The 18,057-nt window shown below is 22.9% G+C and overlaps 4 protein-coding genes across 4 annotated transcripts; all 4 read right to left on the reverse strand. All coding sequences in view use genetic code 6, as the record gives it.

The window, feature by feature from the left end:
• Positions 1-684: 684 nt before the first annotated feature.
• On the reverse strand, positions 685-5,590 carry TTHERM_00717630 (cation channel family protein; the record flags this gene model as incomplete). The annotated part of the gene is made up of 6 exons (XM_001015083.2): positions 685-2,392; positions 2,792-3,574; positions 3,676-3,847; positions 3,900-4,046; positions 4,226-5,306; positions 5,372-5,590. The coding sequence occupies 6 exons, from the start codon at positions 5,588-5,590 to the stop codon at positions 685-687; spliced, it is 4,110 nt and encodes a 1,369-aa protein (XP_001015083.2).
• Positions 5,591-6,372: 782 nt separating this feature from the next.
• On the reverse strand, positions 6,373-8,333 carry TTHERM_000717638 (ABC transporter family protein; the record flags this gene model as incomplete). The annotated part of the gene is made up of 4 exons (XM_012798346.1): positions 6,373-6,545; positions 6,651-7,211; positions 7,274-7,695; positions 7,861-8,333. 4 exons carry the CDS (start codon positions 8,331-8,333, stop codon positions 6,373-6,375), a joined length of 1,629 nt encoding a protein of 542 aa, XP_012653800.1.
• Positions 8,334-9,729: 1,396 nt separating this feature from the next.
• On the reverse strand, positions 9,730-10,479 carry TTHERM_000717639 (ABC transporter family protein; the record flags this gene model as incomplete). Its single annotated transcript, XM_012798347.1, has 3 exons — positions 9,730-9,774; positions 9,819-10,057; positions 10,152-10,479. The coding sequence occupies 3 exons, from the start codon at positions 10,477-10,479 to the stop codon at positions 9,730-9,732; spliced, it is 612 nt and encodes a 203-aa protein (XP_012653801.1).
• A 735-nt stretch (positions 10,480-11,214) lies between these two features.
• TTHERM_00717640 (ABC transporter family protein) lies at positions 11,215-16,731 on the reverse strand (the record flags this gene model as incomplete). Its single annotated transcript, XM_001015084.2, has 3 exons — positions 11,215-15,953; positions 16,034-16,499; positions 16,555-16,731. The coding sequence occupies 3 exons, from the start codon at positions 16,729-16,731 to the stop codon at positions 11,215-11,217; spliced, it is 5,382 nt and encodes a 1,793-aa protein (XP_001015084.2).
• Positions 16,732-18,057: the final 1,326 nt, after the last annotated feature.

An 18,057-nucleotide genomic window follows, 5' to 3' on the forward strand; every position in this document is an offset into this window, starting at 1 on the left:
AAGTACATTAAAAACCATTAGAGGGGAAGAATATTCAAACGAATATATGCTTATGAATAAATTTTCGAAATGAATATTTTTAATTTAACAAATATTCTTTTCCTAATAATTCAAAAATATTTAATTTTAGTAATATTTTATTTTTATGAATTCAAAAATTTTTACTTTTACAAATATCAGAAATTATTCTTATAAGAAATATTTTTTTAAAAGTCTGACCATATTTTTTATTGTTCCTATATATTTATTTAATTTCAATTTATTGTGATATATTAAATGAAAAAATGCTAATTATTTTGTTTCAAACCCTATAGTTAGACATAATATTTCAATATCACTAAATTAGCAGATTTTGTAGATTAAGATAATTGATCAGTTTATCACATTTAAGATATTGGAATATGATATATATTCTCTAATTATCCAAAATTAATTAATTATAAATATAAATAAAATTTTGCACAAATAGTTAAAGCAAGATTGCTGAATTAATATAAATATAAATCATTAAATATATTATATAAAATATTAATTAACTAAATATTATTTTATAAATCTTTTTTTGCATCCAAACAATAAAATTAAATATAAATTTTTATATAAATAAATAATACTTAGATTGATTTTTTATCTGAATAAGTTAAACTATATTATAATTGGAAATTAATTTTATATTAATTTTGATCATTATTATATTTAAAATTGAGGGAAAACAGATTCATTCTTTTATGAAACACCATAGGACAAGAAAGTTGGTTTATATTTTTCATAATTTATTTCAAAAAATGCAGAGTTTTGTTAAACTTAATTACAAAATGTTGACTTTCTAAGAGAATTTTGTAGTATGAAAATATTTTATCTCCTTTTATTCTAAGATTTAATCATGCTGAAATTCTTTTTCTATTTATTTAAATTGATTTTCTTTTTTTTAAACAAATTACAAAAATTGTTATGTGGAAAGAATTTTTTGAAATTCTTGATAAGATCAAAATAATTTATAACATAATAATTATTATCAGGATTAATAAATCTTTTAATGTCAGATTTTTCATTATCAAGTTTTAAAACATCTTCTGCTTAAATATTAACAATTTTTAAAAAGTTCTATAGTAGTTTTTATTTAAAAAATTATTCCATTGGCTCAGAAGAGTTTTACCTCAAAACATCTGTGTTTGCTTGCTGTACTTTAAACATATCTTATTAATCACATTTTTTGATTGTATTTATCTCTTTATCAGAATATTAGCTCTCTCTTTACTCATAGGTTACATTTTATCTTTTTGGTATGTTTAAAAATAGCGATGAGGCATTTTTTTTAATAGCACTATTCTGCAAACTGTTTACATCTTAATTCTATAATTACTTTTCATGTGAAATTGTTAACATTTTATCATCTATCTTATTTAAATCATTATCAAATTTATCTGTTTAGCTTTAAGTCATGAAGAGGGCTAAGCTTTAAGCAATGCATGCATTAATATTTGTATTTTAAACAGAGTTATCAATTGAAGATCTTTTTTCACTTTACTATGGTTAATATTTATTTGTTTTTTAATTTCTAAGTACAAGGCTTGAACCTTAATTACACTTTTAATTTTCTTCATCACTTTAACAACTTTTATTATTATTGTTATTGCAATCATCTTAGATATTTGAGTTATATTTAATGATAAGTTTGTTTGATCTAATTTTTGCTTTCTCCTCAATGACTTCTTACAGGCTTTTATTAGAGTAGTCTTTATTAATAGAGCCTGATAACTTTATATTATTTTGAAGCTTAGAATTCTAAGATTTATATTCTAAGTTTGGATTCATTTTTTCTTTTGTGTGTTCTGCAAAAGCAATTTCTTTATCTTATTTATCTTAAAAATGGTAATTATTTTGATTACTTGACTAATTAATTTAATTTTCGTCAAATTAATTTTTATTTTTAGTTGGACTGAGTGATTTAATATTTATCTTATTATTATTTATACTACTAATTTATATTTCACTTTGCATTAAATTTTCTAAGCTTTCCATTTTTTTATTTTCTTTTAGATAATCAACCTGATTTTTTATCAATGATGGCTGCTTTCCAATTTATATTTAAGATTTTATTATTTTTAAGCTATGATTTTTTTTGTGATCTTTTTATGAATAGTTTATACTTCTATCACTCTTAAACCTATATTGTTCTTTTATCGATTTATTTGAGCTATCACTTTTAAAAGACGATAAAGAAGTCTAGTTATCAGTTGTATATTAGTCTTCTTCTATATCTTACTCACAAATAGATTGCTAATTTAAGATGTCTTCATCAGTTGAAAATAGTATTTACATCTCAGGGCTCAGATCTCTAATATTTTCTTTAAGAAATTAGCAGGTTATTGTGTTAATTTTAATGAAGACTCTTTTAATATAAAAAAGGGGATAAAATTAACAAAAAAATAGTTATTAATAAGGTTCTAAAAAATTTATCTTCTTTCTTTTTTGGTATTTTATAAAATTTATTATTTAGTAATCATAAAAACCAAAATTATTTAGAAATTAAATATTTAAAAGTTTTTATATTCTTAAAATTAAAGAAGGAGGGGATAAATAAGGAACTTTCTTCATAAACAAAATATTATTTAAATTTTTCACAGTCCAAAAACTGTTTTTGCAGAAGAACATTATTTTTTCTCCCTCCTCCCGATTTTTAAAAATTAATTGACTTAAGTGATTTGAAAAAAATTTAAACTCTGATTATTAAAAATAAATAAGTAAGTGGAAAATATATTGCAAAAAAAAAATTTCAAAAATAATAAACCTTGGATCATAATTATCATTTTAGGATCTTCTTTTATATTTTGCCTATCTTTCTTAAAATAAACTAAAATTATGCTTCAAAGCTATAAATTATGAATCAAATTTTTAATGCACGATTGGGCAATTTTTGACCATATGACCCATACTTTTACAAGCATAACATTCTAAATACAAAATTGAATAATCTTGTAAGAATTTTATTTATTCTTCCATCATTTTAAATCTCTCAAAATCTTCTTAATTTTCTTAAATTAGTTTGATAAAGCTATTTCTATTTATCCTGTAAAGAGTAGATAAATTAATGCTCCTTGCACTTGCGTTTCTAGATAAACCAGAAAAGAAAGAAATCTCACCAAAAATACTGTCTTTAGATAATACTTTTAAAGAATGAGTTTTCTATTTCTAATTAAAGCTATTTAAAATCAAATTCTAATGAGGTGTTTAATAAATTTCAATTTTTCCACTCTCTATAAAGTAAACTGATTGGTCAATGTAATCCCCTTCTTCAAATATAATTTCATTTGGTGAAACAACTACTTCTTCCATAATAAATACTAACTTTCTAAGGGTTTGAGAAGAAAAGTTAGCACCAAAAATCGAATTGTTTTTCAGTATTCTTGAATTTGTCTCAACAATTATTTCATTTCTCAATTTATTTGATAAAATTTATAAAACTTGATTTTCAGATTATTAGTCTCTGTCTTTTTGTTCTTTAGCTAGGAAGTTGAGGTAGTGTCTAACTCTACTTTGTAATTATGCGTTCACATTTTTTCTATTCAAGTACCTAAAATATTTTAAACAATTATATAGATCAGATTTTTATCTTGCTAAATAACTCAAAACTATAAAATTATTATTTTAAATATTTTTAGTGTTAATAGATACCTTTAGATTATAATGATACTATCATTGAGCTCTTTAGAAGATTTTTCTATTTCTTAAAGTATAAATCCAATATTATTTATTGAATATGCAAATACACAACTAAATAGAATCATAGATATTGTTATAAAAAGCGCTTCTATATGATTGCTTGCAGATATGTCTCCATAACCAACTAAAATTTAAAAGAAGTCAGTATTATAAAAAATTAAGTTATATATATATACCTGTTGTCATAGTAGTTACTGACCAATACATAGAATAAATGTATAATTATAAGTAAGTTAGCTCATTCAAGCTGTACTTTTAAATCCATGATTAAGAGAATCCATTTTAAATTTCATATAAGCCTAACGAATACCATGCTAAACAAACTAAAATTTATATTATTAATAATAAATAATCTTAATTAATTTATTATTATCATTAATAATATAAATAAATTTTAAATCTTAGATAAAGTATATATTAAAGTGGGAAATTTTATACTAAATAAGCAACTATTTTTTTCTATTCCCTTAACTAAATAAAATAAATTGAATCATTAATTTACCCAAGTGTGCGACAAAAATAACACTTAGCAATTAGTTTAGTAATTTCATTATATGTTTTTAATGATCTTTTAAGGTAAATGCGTAGCTAAATCGCTTTTTCTTTTAATTAACACATTTTAATTTTAAAAAAACTAACGAATTTATAATAAAAATGCTTAGGCTATAATCAGGGTTATAAACTAGATGAGAGTTTTTTAAAATTAGCTTCGATCCCATAGTTATTAGAGATATAGCATCTGCCATGAAAATACTAGAAGACATATACTTCCAAGCTATTTATTTTCTATTTGATATAATAACATCCTTTTTAAAGTAAGCGGTGTTAAATGTAACAAGAGTATCAATGAAAAATAATATAAACGAATATAAATAGTATTGCTCTATGATAGCAGTATCTTAATTCTACATAGCAAAGAAAATTTATATTGAGTAAATGTAGATAAATAAGTAGGTGTAAATAGTTTATAGAATATCCCAGTAAACTCTAAAACTATTTGTTGGCATAAAAAGAGGTATTGGTATTTTCAGATCTGCAAAGCGATATAATTTATAAATGAATTTATTCAGTATATTATTTCTATTAATTTTGTTAAAAGAAAATGCCTCATCGTTAATTATTTTATATTCATTTTCTTAGAGGGCTATTACTCTATTGTTTTTTCTATTCTTTAATATTTGAATGAAATTTTTTACATGCTTATTTATTCTTTAGACTCTGTTCATAGACTTATTTACAATGTTATTAATTATATTAGCAGCTTTTTCGTAATTTACTACATTTTACTTCCCAATGCTAAACTTACTTCCTTCAATGTCAGATATGTTTTTTTATTGTTAATAAGATATAGTTTCTTTTTTTTTATTGATTAAGTTTAGTTCTACTTTCAAATTATTATCATTATGTTATTATAATCCAGAGTTTTAAATCTACTATTTTTTATTAATGATCTTTTTTTTAATCTCCTCTATATTGCTTATTACTTTAATATCATTTCCTTCATAAAAAACCTTATTTTTTGATTTGGAAAAGAAATCAGCTTGTTTATTTTGTTAAACCTCCTAAATGTCTACTTCTAAACTCTTTTAATTCTATAAAAAGTTTTTGAATTTTTTATGAATATAATAATAAAACTTTTTTAATTTACTTCACACTGAGAAGAGGAATTCTTTGTTTTCAGTACTTCTTGAGATTTTTACCTTCTTTCATCTATATCTGTGTTATAACAAGGTTAAGAAATATTAATTAAATCATCATCTCCTTACAAGCAATTCATTATGCTTTCACAAAATAATTTTCCTTGCAAATTTTTGTTTTAAAACTCAATATTATCTGATATTGAATGTTATATGCTATAACTACTCATAATAAAGGTATAATTAGCTAAAATTAGGCTTTATATATTTGGCTAAATTGCTTTTTTTCTAACAAATTTCTCAAAGTCAATATATATCTAAAATTGGCTTTCTTTTTATTTTTTAATTAGAAGAATTGAATTGAATTGAATATCAAAAAATTACTATTTCTACTAATATTTTGAAACAAATTAAATATAAATTTTTTGTTATACACAGTTTAATAATAGGTAATAATTCATTTTATCTAGTTTGTTTTGTAGTTAAACTGAAAAATTCTATTTTTGTTATAATTTAACTCTAATAAAAAATCTTAATTTAGATGGTAATAAATTTAATTTAGTATTTTATTATTTGAGTAAAATATATTTTTTATTTTTTAATTTATTTATACTTAAAATTAAATATTGTTGAATATTAAGGTTTAAAGAGAGATTAGAAATGTAAAAAACTTTGATCAATTTTTAAAAAATTTTTAATAAATTGAATTAATTATTTTTATAATGAATAAGTTAATAAATTAAAACAATCATTTAATGATTGATATAAATGATTTATAATATTTTTAAAACTAAATACTGTAAATTATTGTTTATTATCGCCCTCTTTAATAAAGTGCAATTTTGAATAACTTTAGAAAAAGTTTTTAAACAATATTTAGATTTCATATATTTTTTACTTTAAAAATTACCCAATTTTACCAGTAAATATTATATATATCATATATTTTATCAAATAAAACAAATTATATATTTATAAACTTCTTAACTTAGTTTATACATTTATTTATTATTCATAGTTTTTATCCTGTTTGTTGATATTGTTGTAAGAAAATTTTTGGGTACTTTTAGGAACTTTTAGTAGATATTCCATAAGAAATATTTGTATTATTGTTCATTTAGTAAACCTTAAATTAGTTTGCCATAGACTTGATATAAAATTATTTTTTTTACTTAAATTCATAACCTATTTAATGACTTTAATCTTTTTGTGTTTGATTTGAAAATATTAATTTTCTAATGTTATTATTTTAATGTTAGTTATAATCTTTTATTACAAATTTATAATTACTAAAAGGGAAATAATATTTAAATTATTTCATTTCATCAAAGTAATTAAGTAATATTTTTTGTTATTCTAAAGTAGAACTTTTGCTGACCAAATGTTTTGCTTTCTATCCATTACCATGTTTTTTATTTGATTTTAGAACTTATGATTATATGTTTCCATTATAATAAGTTTCTTATTTATCATGCGAAGATAAGGTTCTTATAGAGTTTTAACTTATACTTTACTCTTTAAAATTACTGATTTATTCATCTTTACAAAATTTTAGGATTTTAGTTTCTTATGATTTCCAATTAACACTTTTTTTTTCTTCAGGGAAGAGTTAGATATTTGCTAAACTTGATAGCTATTTATGATATTTTTATTCCTAAGGATAATTAGATTCTGCAATTAAATTTGCGGAGATGTTGATAGACTCTTGATCCAAATAATTTATAAAAGCTAGCGACTATTTAGATTAGTCTACTTAGATATTTTCTATAAAATTATTATGTTTTAAAATACTTGATTATTTTTTTCTAATCGAAACTGTATTTTTCTAAGTGAAGTTTTCATTTTTGCTGCCTAATTTTATATATTTTAATTTAATGCTTTGGTAATTTCAAAAAGAAAGTATTAATAAATACATGTATCTAAAGCAGAAATAGATTATTTTAGAGAGTAATCATCATACAGAGTACTTTATTAGTAAACGTCTAATTCTTTATCTTAAATATTTTCATCATGCTTAATATTGAAATCAATTCTCGTATTTTTATTAGAAAATTGTTAAATTAAACTTTTATTTGAGTTAGCAAAGTGTTAGTCTGATGACATTTATTTATTACTTACAGGAAATTCATCTAAATTACAAATTGACTGTTTATAGAGTGAGTTGAAATAGAATTCTTCTTCTTGTTCAAAGAAATTTCCTTAATGCTTTAATTCTTCTATTTTTTTGTTTGAAAAACCTTATTCACTATCATTTATCTTCGAATTGAAAAAATTTTAATGCTTAGGCTCTGTTTTCATTTGATTAAATATTTTTTTGTTTTGACCTATCAAACATCTTTTGAATTATTAACAGTTAGTTATTATTTTAAATTATTTAATAATAGAAAAATTTCATTTTTAATATGATAATTTATAAAATATTTTTGAATAAAAAATATAAATTATTTTTTAATTTTACTTTGCTTTAAAAAGCTTTGTCAAATGTCTTTTATTTAATTACTTCCTTTCCTAAAATTGACTAAAATTGTATTTTAACTTTATCAGTTAATGGTCAAATTTTAAATTTAATAATGGGCATTTCTATATAATGTGGTTATTAGATTCACAAGCATAGCATCTCATTTTAATTTATTTATAGTCTTTATTCAGAGTAATTTTATGTTGTAAAGCTTTGAAAATTTCAAAATCAGTTTGATTTTGATGAATTACTTATATAAAATCTTTTCTTTCGATTTTACATAATGTTGAAAAGCATGTACTTCTAGCTGAAGCAGTTCTTGGTTATTCTGAAAAAAAAGCAATTTCACCGAAAATCTAATCAGTTGATAATGTTTTAAGGATAAAAGAGTGAGAATCTCTTTTAGTTTCTTTTAAAAATATCTCAATTTGGCCACTTAGAATTAAATAAATTGAATCATCAAGATCTCCTTCTTAAAAGATAGCTTCACCTGGAGAAACTGTTATTTCTTTCATCTAGAAAATAATTTTATTAATAGTTTATTGATGAAAGCAATTAAATATTTTAAATTTTTGTATAGTTTTGAGATTTGACTCCTTAATAACCTCTTATCTAAGATTAGGTGTTAAAAGAGAAAGTACTTCGTCAGTTTATTTTATTTATTTATTTTTTTCTTCTAATAAGGCACTAAGATAAGCTTATATTTGAATTTTAAGCTAAAAGCTAATGTTTTTTGTTTTCAAATATCTAATAAAAAACAAAAAAAACTTATGAATTTGTTTATTTTTCAATAAAATCAATTTACTATTAAATGATTTAAACTTATTTGTTAAAATCTTGATGCTAAATGTAAATTTCATTAAAAATATGACCAATTTTATTTATATAGCGAACCAATAAAAAGCTAAAAATTATTGCAAATATTGATATGTATAAAGCTTCCACATAATTTGTAGGTGATATGTCTCCGCTCCCAACTGATAAAATAAAAAATTTTAAAATGTAAATTGTTTAATATTTATTAATTAAAAAAAGCAAATTATAAATTATTGATTGATTGATTGAAAATTACATTTAGAAATGTAAGGATATAAATTGGTTGATTAAAAATTTACCAGTTGTTATTGTTAAAATTGCCCAGTAAAAAGAATAAATGTACTTAATATAATATTCGCTGTTCTCTATGTTGATGCGCTAAAGCCAATTTTTTTCATGGTTTTAGATAAATGTTAAACAATAAAACCCTACGCATGCTTTTTTAAAAATATTTTTTATAATTTTTAATAAATATATGTAATTATTTTACATATATGAGCAATTTAAACAAAGCAAAAAATTTAGCTGAAAAATTAAAAAAAGTGCACTTAGAACTAACTTAAGGTTAATAAATTTTTTAATTTTTTGATTTTCAGCTTTAATCCATATATTTTTGCAAATATAAAGATTATTTAAGTATATTTTAGCAAACTTCTTTAAGGATTATAAGTAATTTGATTTGAGTGAGGAATTAATTAAGCTAGTAGAGCAATAATGCTCAATATATCTGAAAAAAAACATAAGCTAAAAATATATTTCTTTACTATTTATCTCCTATCAAAAATTATGTTGCCGCTTATAATTAAAGCTCTATTTAAATTACTTAAGATATCAAACGCCATTATGAATAAACTAAGAATACAAATAGCTACGAAAATATTAGAGTTTAATTCATTTTAATTGAAGAAAGCAAAAATTGATAGAGTAAAAAAGAAAAGATAAAGATAAATTATGCTTATGATATCAAAAATTATAATAAACCTATTAGTAGGGTAGAAAATAGGAATTTAATTAAATATTTCTTTAGTTTTTTCATTGAAATTATAAAAAGTAGAGCCAATCTTGGTAAGATCATTTTCAAAATAATAAGTTTTATCAGAAATCAGTTTAACTTTTTATCTTGAAAAATGATTTAATTTTCTATTATTACTCAAATATTTTAATTTCAAGATAAATTGGTAAACATTGTATTTTATTTAAGCTATCTTTGATGGTTAAATCTTAGTTTTTGTTATAATTTCTTCACACTTTTATGATGTGAGAGGAATATTTTTGAAACTTTAATTTAACTTTTTGTCTCTCTTTATAATTGAATTGTCATTTTAGATTTTAAAAAAACCTTTCTCTATTATCTATCTTACTTGCTTTGCATTTTTTTGATTTAAATTTTCTTTATTATAACCCTCTAGCTGTTTACAGCATCCTTTATTTTTAGGAAATTAATGAGCAAGACAAATGTATAAAAACTATAAATAAGTAGAAGTTCTAAAAAACAATAAATAATTTTTAAATATTACCTTATTCTTTGATTTCAAAAAAAAAACTATTTTATTAAATATTATAGCTATAGTTTGATTCATCAAGATCGTTTTTTTCTTTTGATTTAAAGATTTCGCTTGTAATTCTTTTTTAAAGTTCTGCATTTGCATTTTATTATTTACCATTTCTTTCTTTTGGATTGTGATTTGTCCAAAATCCTAAATCTTTCTGTTAATTGCAATCGTTAATATTCAAGTTTTAATTAGTTTAATCAAATAAACTATCTTTTTGGAAATTTGATTGAGGTAATAACTAAGAATGGTTATTATTTTCGACAGAAATGTCTAAATTTTTTTAAAAATCCATTTGCTTTTCTCAAAAATTAGATTATTTTTACTCTATTTTTAATTATGTTATTAAATTAAAAAAATACTACTGATTTCACCAGAATTTTTCACAAATATAAAAATATATTAAGGAAGTCTTTTTTTTTGTATTAAAGGCAATATTTCAAATAATTTAATAAATTATTACCTTGCAATTTAGAAAAAAAATAATTATCACTTTTTGAAAATTATAATTTATAAAGATAAACCATATTAAGTATCTCTTAAAGTACTTATAAATAATGGAAGTGATTAAAAGTATTATTAATTAACTTGATTATTTTAATAATTCAATATATTGAATATTTAATTATAAACATTAGATTAGAAATTGATTCATGTTTTTTAAAAAACTTAGCAAGAAACAAAATCTATCTAAAAAATGAAGAAAAAAATTAATTTAAATATTCTTTTGGAAAATGAATTTTATAATGAAAAAATTGAATGATAAAAATTATATCTAATCCCAATTAATTATGCTCAAAGATAATAAGGGACAAAATATATTGGTTAAAAAAATAAATTTAATTCTGAAAATTATAAAAATTTATTTAGAGATCTTGGGCATATAAATTATTTTTATTAATTAACCTCAAGATATTCTTATATATATTATTATTTTAAATGTACTATTTGAGTATATCATTTAAGAAAAGAATTAATTTTCAAAAGTAATACAAATTATATAATAGATAGAAAAGTTCAAATAATAAAATCATTTTTTATTGGTTTTAGGTATAATTCGGAGCTAATTCATTTCAATTGACCTTTACCCATTAGACTATGATGGACTGTTTTATTAATTTGACTAGTCTTTATTATTTTTATCATTCTAAATTTTTTATTTTTATGAATTGACCTTAATTTAATTTGTTGCAAACAAGTTGAAAATTTATTCAATAGAAGCTTGCTTTACTGAATAATTTTCAACCAACAACTGATTTTTATTGTTTTCGAAAACTTCAAACATTCTACCAATAGATATGTCAGACTAAATTCTAAATCTGTAGAAATCATCAAAATGTTCAATAATACTATATTCACCTAATTTTTTTTCTATAAATGTTTTTAGGTTTTCTCCATTTTATTCTAATATCACATATTGTGCTAGAGATAATAAGCTTACTCCGTAATCAGAAGTCAATCTAGCGTACAATTATTTACCATTACCTTAATCATTGATTTACTCATAGAGATTGAAAGCATTCATTTTTTAAAGATATTATTCAAGCTAACCATAGTGAATTTATTCTTTAACTTAAGCTTAGGAAATCCCGTATGAACTAAGTTTCTGAATAAGCTCTTATTCTGTAGGTATTTTTAATTTGATTTCAACCTCATAACCTTCACCAAATTTATCCTTAATTTATTATATACTTCCAATGCACTTCAAAATACCTTCTACTTAAATAGCAACTCTTGTTGAGAGAGCTTCAGCTTCTTCCATTGAATGGGTTGTTAATATTACACTTGAACTTTTACGTTTAGTAGATATTCTTGAAATAACATCCCACATAAAACGTCTAGCTGCAGGATCCATTCCTGTAGAAGGCTCGTCAAGAAAAACAATAGGAGGATTACCTAACATAGCTATAGCTACGCTTAGCTTACGTTTGTTACCTCCACTATAAGTACCTGCTAGCTTATGTTCGAATTCTGTCAAATCCATTTCTTTGATTTTTTTAGCAACTAATTTTTCTCTCATTTCTATAGGAATTCCTTTAATTAATGCATACATTTCTAAATGTTCTCTTGCTGTTAAATTATCACACAAGGCATCGAATTATGGACAATAGCCAATATAATTACGTGCTTGATTAATTTGAGTTTATAAATCATATCCCATAATGTGGCATTCTCCTGAAGTTTGTTAAATTTCACCTGATAAAATTTTAAATGTTGTAGTTTTTCCTGCACCATTTACTCCCAAAAGAGTGAAGCATTCGCCATTTCCAATACCAAATGATACCTAATCAACAGCTACTTTGATTCTGTCTTTTGCTGGAATAAAAACTTTTCTTAGTTTGTTAACTCTAACAGTATAATCTGAAGGATCGGTTTGATTGATAATATCAATTTCTTTCTAAACATCTTCATCATATTCTTTTGGTTCATACTTAACTTATTTTTCTTTTGAAAACATGTTACTTAGGAAAGAAATTTGGTTGTAATTTTCAACTATAAACACTAATAAGTAGTAAATAATTCCTTCTATTATCATAAAAATAATATCTGCGCCAGCAATATCAATAGAGAAAGGTGAATCAAGTTCCTTTTAGTTATTTTACAAGGCATATAAATTTCTATTGCCTATGTTCATTATACCATAACCAAAGCTGAAGGAAGGAACTATTCTAAGTATCCATCCTAAAGCTTTTCCTGCTGATTTAGTTGAATCTATAATTCTGAGAATGAAAATTACCATAGGCATGATACCACCAAATAAGAAGTTTATAAAGAAAGCTGAAACTTATGCATTGCCATAGTCGCCAAAAACAAAACCAATGAAATATGAGAAGGGTATAATTGACCATCCATAGAGGAACATCATAAAAGATACAGCTCCGAAGCAGGAACCATCAGTGAAAGAGGATATATCATAAGCAAGAATCATTAGAATAGAAAATACTGCAGGGACAATATGCTTTATAAAATCAACAAAGTAATTACTGAACCAATATGTGTATAAACTGACTCCGCTTACTAATTATTAATGCTTAATTTTTTCAGTACGCTCTTTTACTATAAACGAGATAAGGGAAGCAGGAATAAATGAAAAAGCTATAGCATATATAAAACTAGCCACAAGACCTTATGCTGTACCAGAGAGGTTTTTTAATGTATATGTTAAAGGTAATGGTTAATTAGTAATCTATAGAGTGATTGATGGTTTTCCTAATTTAGAAAGTTTATAATTAATATATGCTTCATTCATCTAGTTTATATATAAGGGAGCTGCGTCTCTATAAATTGTGTTAACTTCTGTTGTATATTTAAATATATTTGATGAATCAATGTCTTCAATATAGTAAGAACCTGTTACACTATCAGTTTTTGCTTTGTAAGCCGATTACTCCCATTAACTAGCTTATAAATCATATTATTCATTAAAATTATACAAGCCTTTCTTATTAAATGAGCTAAATAGAGCATCAATACTTGAATGAGGTAAACCAGGTGAATTACTAGAAACTACTTTGAGTGGTTAGGGGAAATTGATAGGATCTATTATAATAGTGTCTTGTTCTTTGATAAAAGTTATTAAAGTTAAACTTAATCCTACAACAACAATCAAGCATGGTAAAATAACCTCACATAAAAGTGATCTTATATCTCTTTTAAATGATATTATTCTCTTAACAATTAAAGCTCTCATATGATATTAAAATTTTTGATAAGTTTTTGTTACTCTTACTTGATTTAAATCGAAATTATCGACTTCATCTATACAATTTTCTTCAGATCCATTTCTGCTTTAACCCTATTAGTTCTCAATATCTCCATTAACATCTTATGAATTAGGAATATTTAAGTAGATTTTGCTGTTTTTTTAATGATCAGCTTACTATTACTTCTTTTTCTATTCCTTTATTTTTTCTTCTTTTAAATGGGCAACTTTTAAGAAAACTTCTTCTAAAGTAGTAATTGAAATACCATATGTTTAGATACTTAACTATTAAAATGAGTTGTCAAGTTCTAAGAAAAGTGCAGGGAATTTTGGAGCATGCTCATTTTAAAGTTAGAAAACAACCTCAGCTGATACATCTGATAAAATAACAGCAGTATTGATATGTTTCTTAACTAAATTTATAATTGGTTATGAGTCGTCTGTAGGATTCTTCTTTACAACTGTTAAATTATAACCAGTTCCAAATTTATTCTTTAAGAAAAGAGGTTTTCCCAAACAAACAAGTTATCCATCTGCCATTATTCCTATTCTATCTCCAAGATAATCTGCTTCATCCATAAAATGTGTAGTCAAGCAAATAATTCTGTCGTTCTTATACCTTTTAAGCATATCCCAAATATGTCTACGAGCAGATGTATCCATACCACTAGTTGGCTCATCTAAATAGACTAATTTGCTACCTCCGATAAAGGCTATTGCAACACTAAGTCTTCTTCTTTACCCACCAGAGAGATTTTTTGCAAGTTCATTAGTTTTTTCTTACAAATCAACATCTTCAATGTGTTTTTGTACTTATTTTTGTATTTCTTGATTATCTGTCATACCTTTAAAAGATGCAAATAGCTCTAAATGTTCTTTAACTGATAAGTTATCAAATAAAATGTCATATTGAGGACAAACTCCCATAAAAGTACGAATTTCTTGCATTTCAGATTCAACATCTCTTCCCAAAGCAGTAGCAGCACCATCAGTCATTTCATACATACCAGTAAGCATAGATATTGTTGAAGTTTTACCAGCGCCATTATGTCCTAACAACGCAAATATTTAGCCATTGTACATAGAAAAGCTCAAACCATTAACTGCACTCTTTCCTGAAGGATAAATTTTCCTTAAATTTGTTATTTTTACTGCTTAGTTAAGTTCTTCTTGGTCTTTTAGGTTTTATGGAACATCTTCGAAATTATCATTGAAGTCAAACTGTTATTCACCCTTTGCATTTTCTAAAAGTTTTCTTTTCTTTTCTTCAGGAGTCAATTTTTTTTCCCAAATCCAACTAATAAAGAATAGAGGATGACGCTTTTTTCCAAAATCATTAGGAAATACTTAGTCAAAGTATAAGGCAAGAATAATAAAGATAATGATATTTATGATATCCATAATCATATTAATAGCTACAGAGTAGTTGACAATTTCGTCAGTTAAATTTGACCACTAAATTCCTTTCTTTGAGCTTTCTGAAATTAGGAAGACATCACAACCCAAAACTGTACCTGCTTAAGGCAAGATTGAAATTCCAACTTTAGTAGATTTTGTAGGATTATCATCGCTACTTAGAATCATATTAGCCATATACTAAAATAAGAAGAAAACCATAGCAAATATATTTCCTACTTGAGCCTTAGTAAAAAAGGTAGTGATAAAAAGACTTTAGAAAATCAGAGAAATTCCAAATAGCAAATGCCAGATAAAGATAACACTCCAGTCAGATGAAACATAAATAGAAGCCTTTAGAGCACTGGCAACAAGAATACTACACATGATATAGATGATTAAATAGTAAATAATCCATGAAGCATAGAAACTAGAATCACTCATTCCCATAACTTTCATGCCTTCTCTAATTTTCTTTTCTTTCTCGATAAGAAGTCCATATGTCATTCTTAAATAAACCAAAATCATTGGTAAAACAATGAAGACTCCCATATTGCCTTTTAAACTTTCTACCAAAGGATTTTTATAGTGATCGTCAACAAGCATTGAAGTAATGCTGGCTTAAATTTGCTAAGTGGTATCTTATGTGGTGTACTATAAAATCTAGTTATCTGTGTATTATCATATTAAAATAAAATTATATTTTGCAAAAATGAAATTTAAAAAAATTAATAAATAGAACAATATTTACCTATCCAGTTTTAAATGGTAAGAAATCCGCTATCAACCCAAGGATCAAGTTGATTTTTTTTATCTTCAAAAAGATACTTAATGACATCAGGTTTAATAGTTTGTGGTATCTCAGGATCATTTGCAGTAGAAGCATTGAAAAAAAGACGATATTTAAAAATATTATTTTAGAACGAATCTATAGCAATACCTAAACAAATATCATTATTATAGTCTTTAGAAGAAGCGTAAGAAGTCATATCTTCAACGGAGGTGTATCTTTTAGTTTAGTAGTTATAGTTTTATTTGAAAATATTCTCTAAAGGCTTAAGTAAATCATCTGGACCTATAGTGGCAATGTATCCATTTCTATAAGATGGATATTTAGATGAACTTCCAGTGAGACAATCTTTCATATGAGGAGGAATAGGGGCTCCATTTTTAGGATTAGTTCCTAAAGATTAGTAGTTTGGAGGTAAAACAGTTTTCTAATTTTTAATTAAAAAATTTTAAATATTTGTCTTTAATTCTTTTTAAATTTACTTCAGGATAAAATGACTTCATAGGAATAAAATCATCATCAACCTAGCCTCTAAGAACAACGAAAATCAAAACTAAGAGAAAAGGAAGCAGTATTTCGAAAATAGAGCAACACATATTCCTTTTCCAAAGAATATAGTTTTTCTTCATTAAAGCCTTTAAATGCTTACTGAATTTCATTTTTTGATGTTTATATTTAATTTTAATTTGTTTTAATTTTAGTTAAATTAATAAATTATATCAAAAACTTTAAGATTATTTAGTAGTATTTTTAAATGGAAATTTATATTTCAATAATAATAATATGAAATTTAATATTTAATAGTACAGTTTCGATTATTTTTCTTTTTCTAAATGATTTTGCATAGTTTTGATTTCTTAATTAATTTAATCAAGTTCAAAGTATAATTTTAAATTGTCTATTTTAATGAATTAATTTTTTTAATAAATTGAATACAAAAGGTAATTACATCTAAAAAATCAATTTTTACCTTAACACTTCTTTTGTAGTTTTCACTAAAAACTTTGTATTTATTTATCTATCACTCTAAATTATGTAATGGATATTATTTTTGACAACAAATTCTAGTATTTAGATACTAAATAAGTTTTGTTAAAAAGTTTTTATTTATCTAAAACAAAGAGCTAATCACATTTTAAATACTAAAACAATAGTAAAATACCTTAGTTTGTTTTTTTACTTATGTATCTTAAATATAAATTGAAAACAAAATAAGATGATGGTAGAATTTATTTAAAAATTATTTTAAAATAAATTATTGTAAACAATAGTTTTTTGTAACACCTAATATTTAAAAAATATTCACAAAATTATATTTTTATAATCTATTAAAAATAGGTATAATTGATGATAAATACTGTTAGATAATATATTTTTAAGCTTGAAAATCTAGTTTTACATTTAAAAATTACTTTCTAACTCTTATTTTTTAACCAATAAGTGATAAATCTTATTAATTCTTAATGAAGATTTCAAATGATTAGTTTCTGTCACTGGTTTATTTTTGATGAAATAGATTCTTATAAATAATTAATTAATTTATTCTTTAAAACAATTACTACTAGTTTTTACTCTTTAAAATTAATTTTCAATCATGAAATTAAATGCTGGATTTGTTTTTATATTTGAGTAATTAAAATAAAGAAATCAATCAAAAGCATCAGTTTCTTTTGTGATTTTAAAAATAAGAAGAAATTTATTAATACAATCATTTATATATTTTTAATATCCCAAAAATAACTTCTTAAACCCACTAAAATATTTATGCTTAAGTTAGTATTTAAAAGTTTTAAATATATTATATTTTATTCATTTAAAGCTATTATCTATCACTATTTTATTAGTAACTTAATTAATTTATTTTCACGAATTTGATTAATCCTTATTATTTTTTGAATGATTTCTTTCTATTTTATTTTTTTTCTATTTTAATTTAATAATTTTGATTTATGTATTGTGAGAATATGATTCATTAATATTGAATT

This window comes from Tetrahymena thermophila, assembly GCF_000189635.1.
Source record: "Tetrahymena thermophila SB210 genomic scaffold scf_8254592, whole genome shotgun sequence".
Lineage (NCBI taxonomy): Eukaryota > Ciliophora > Oligohymenophorea > Hymenostomatida > Tetrahymenidae > Tetrahymena > Tetrahymena thermophila.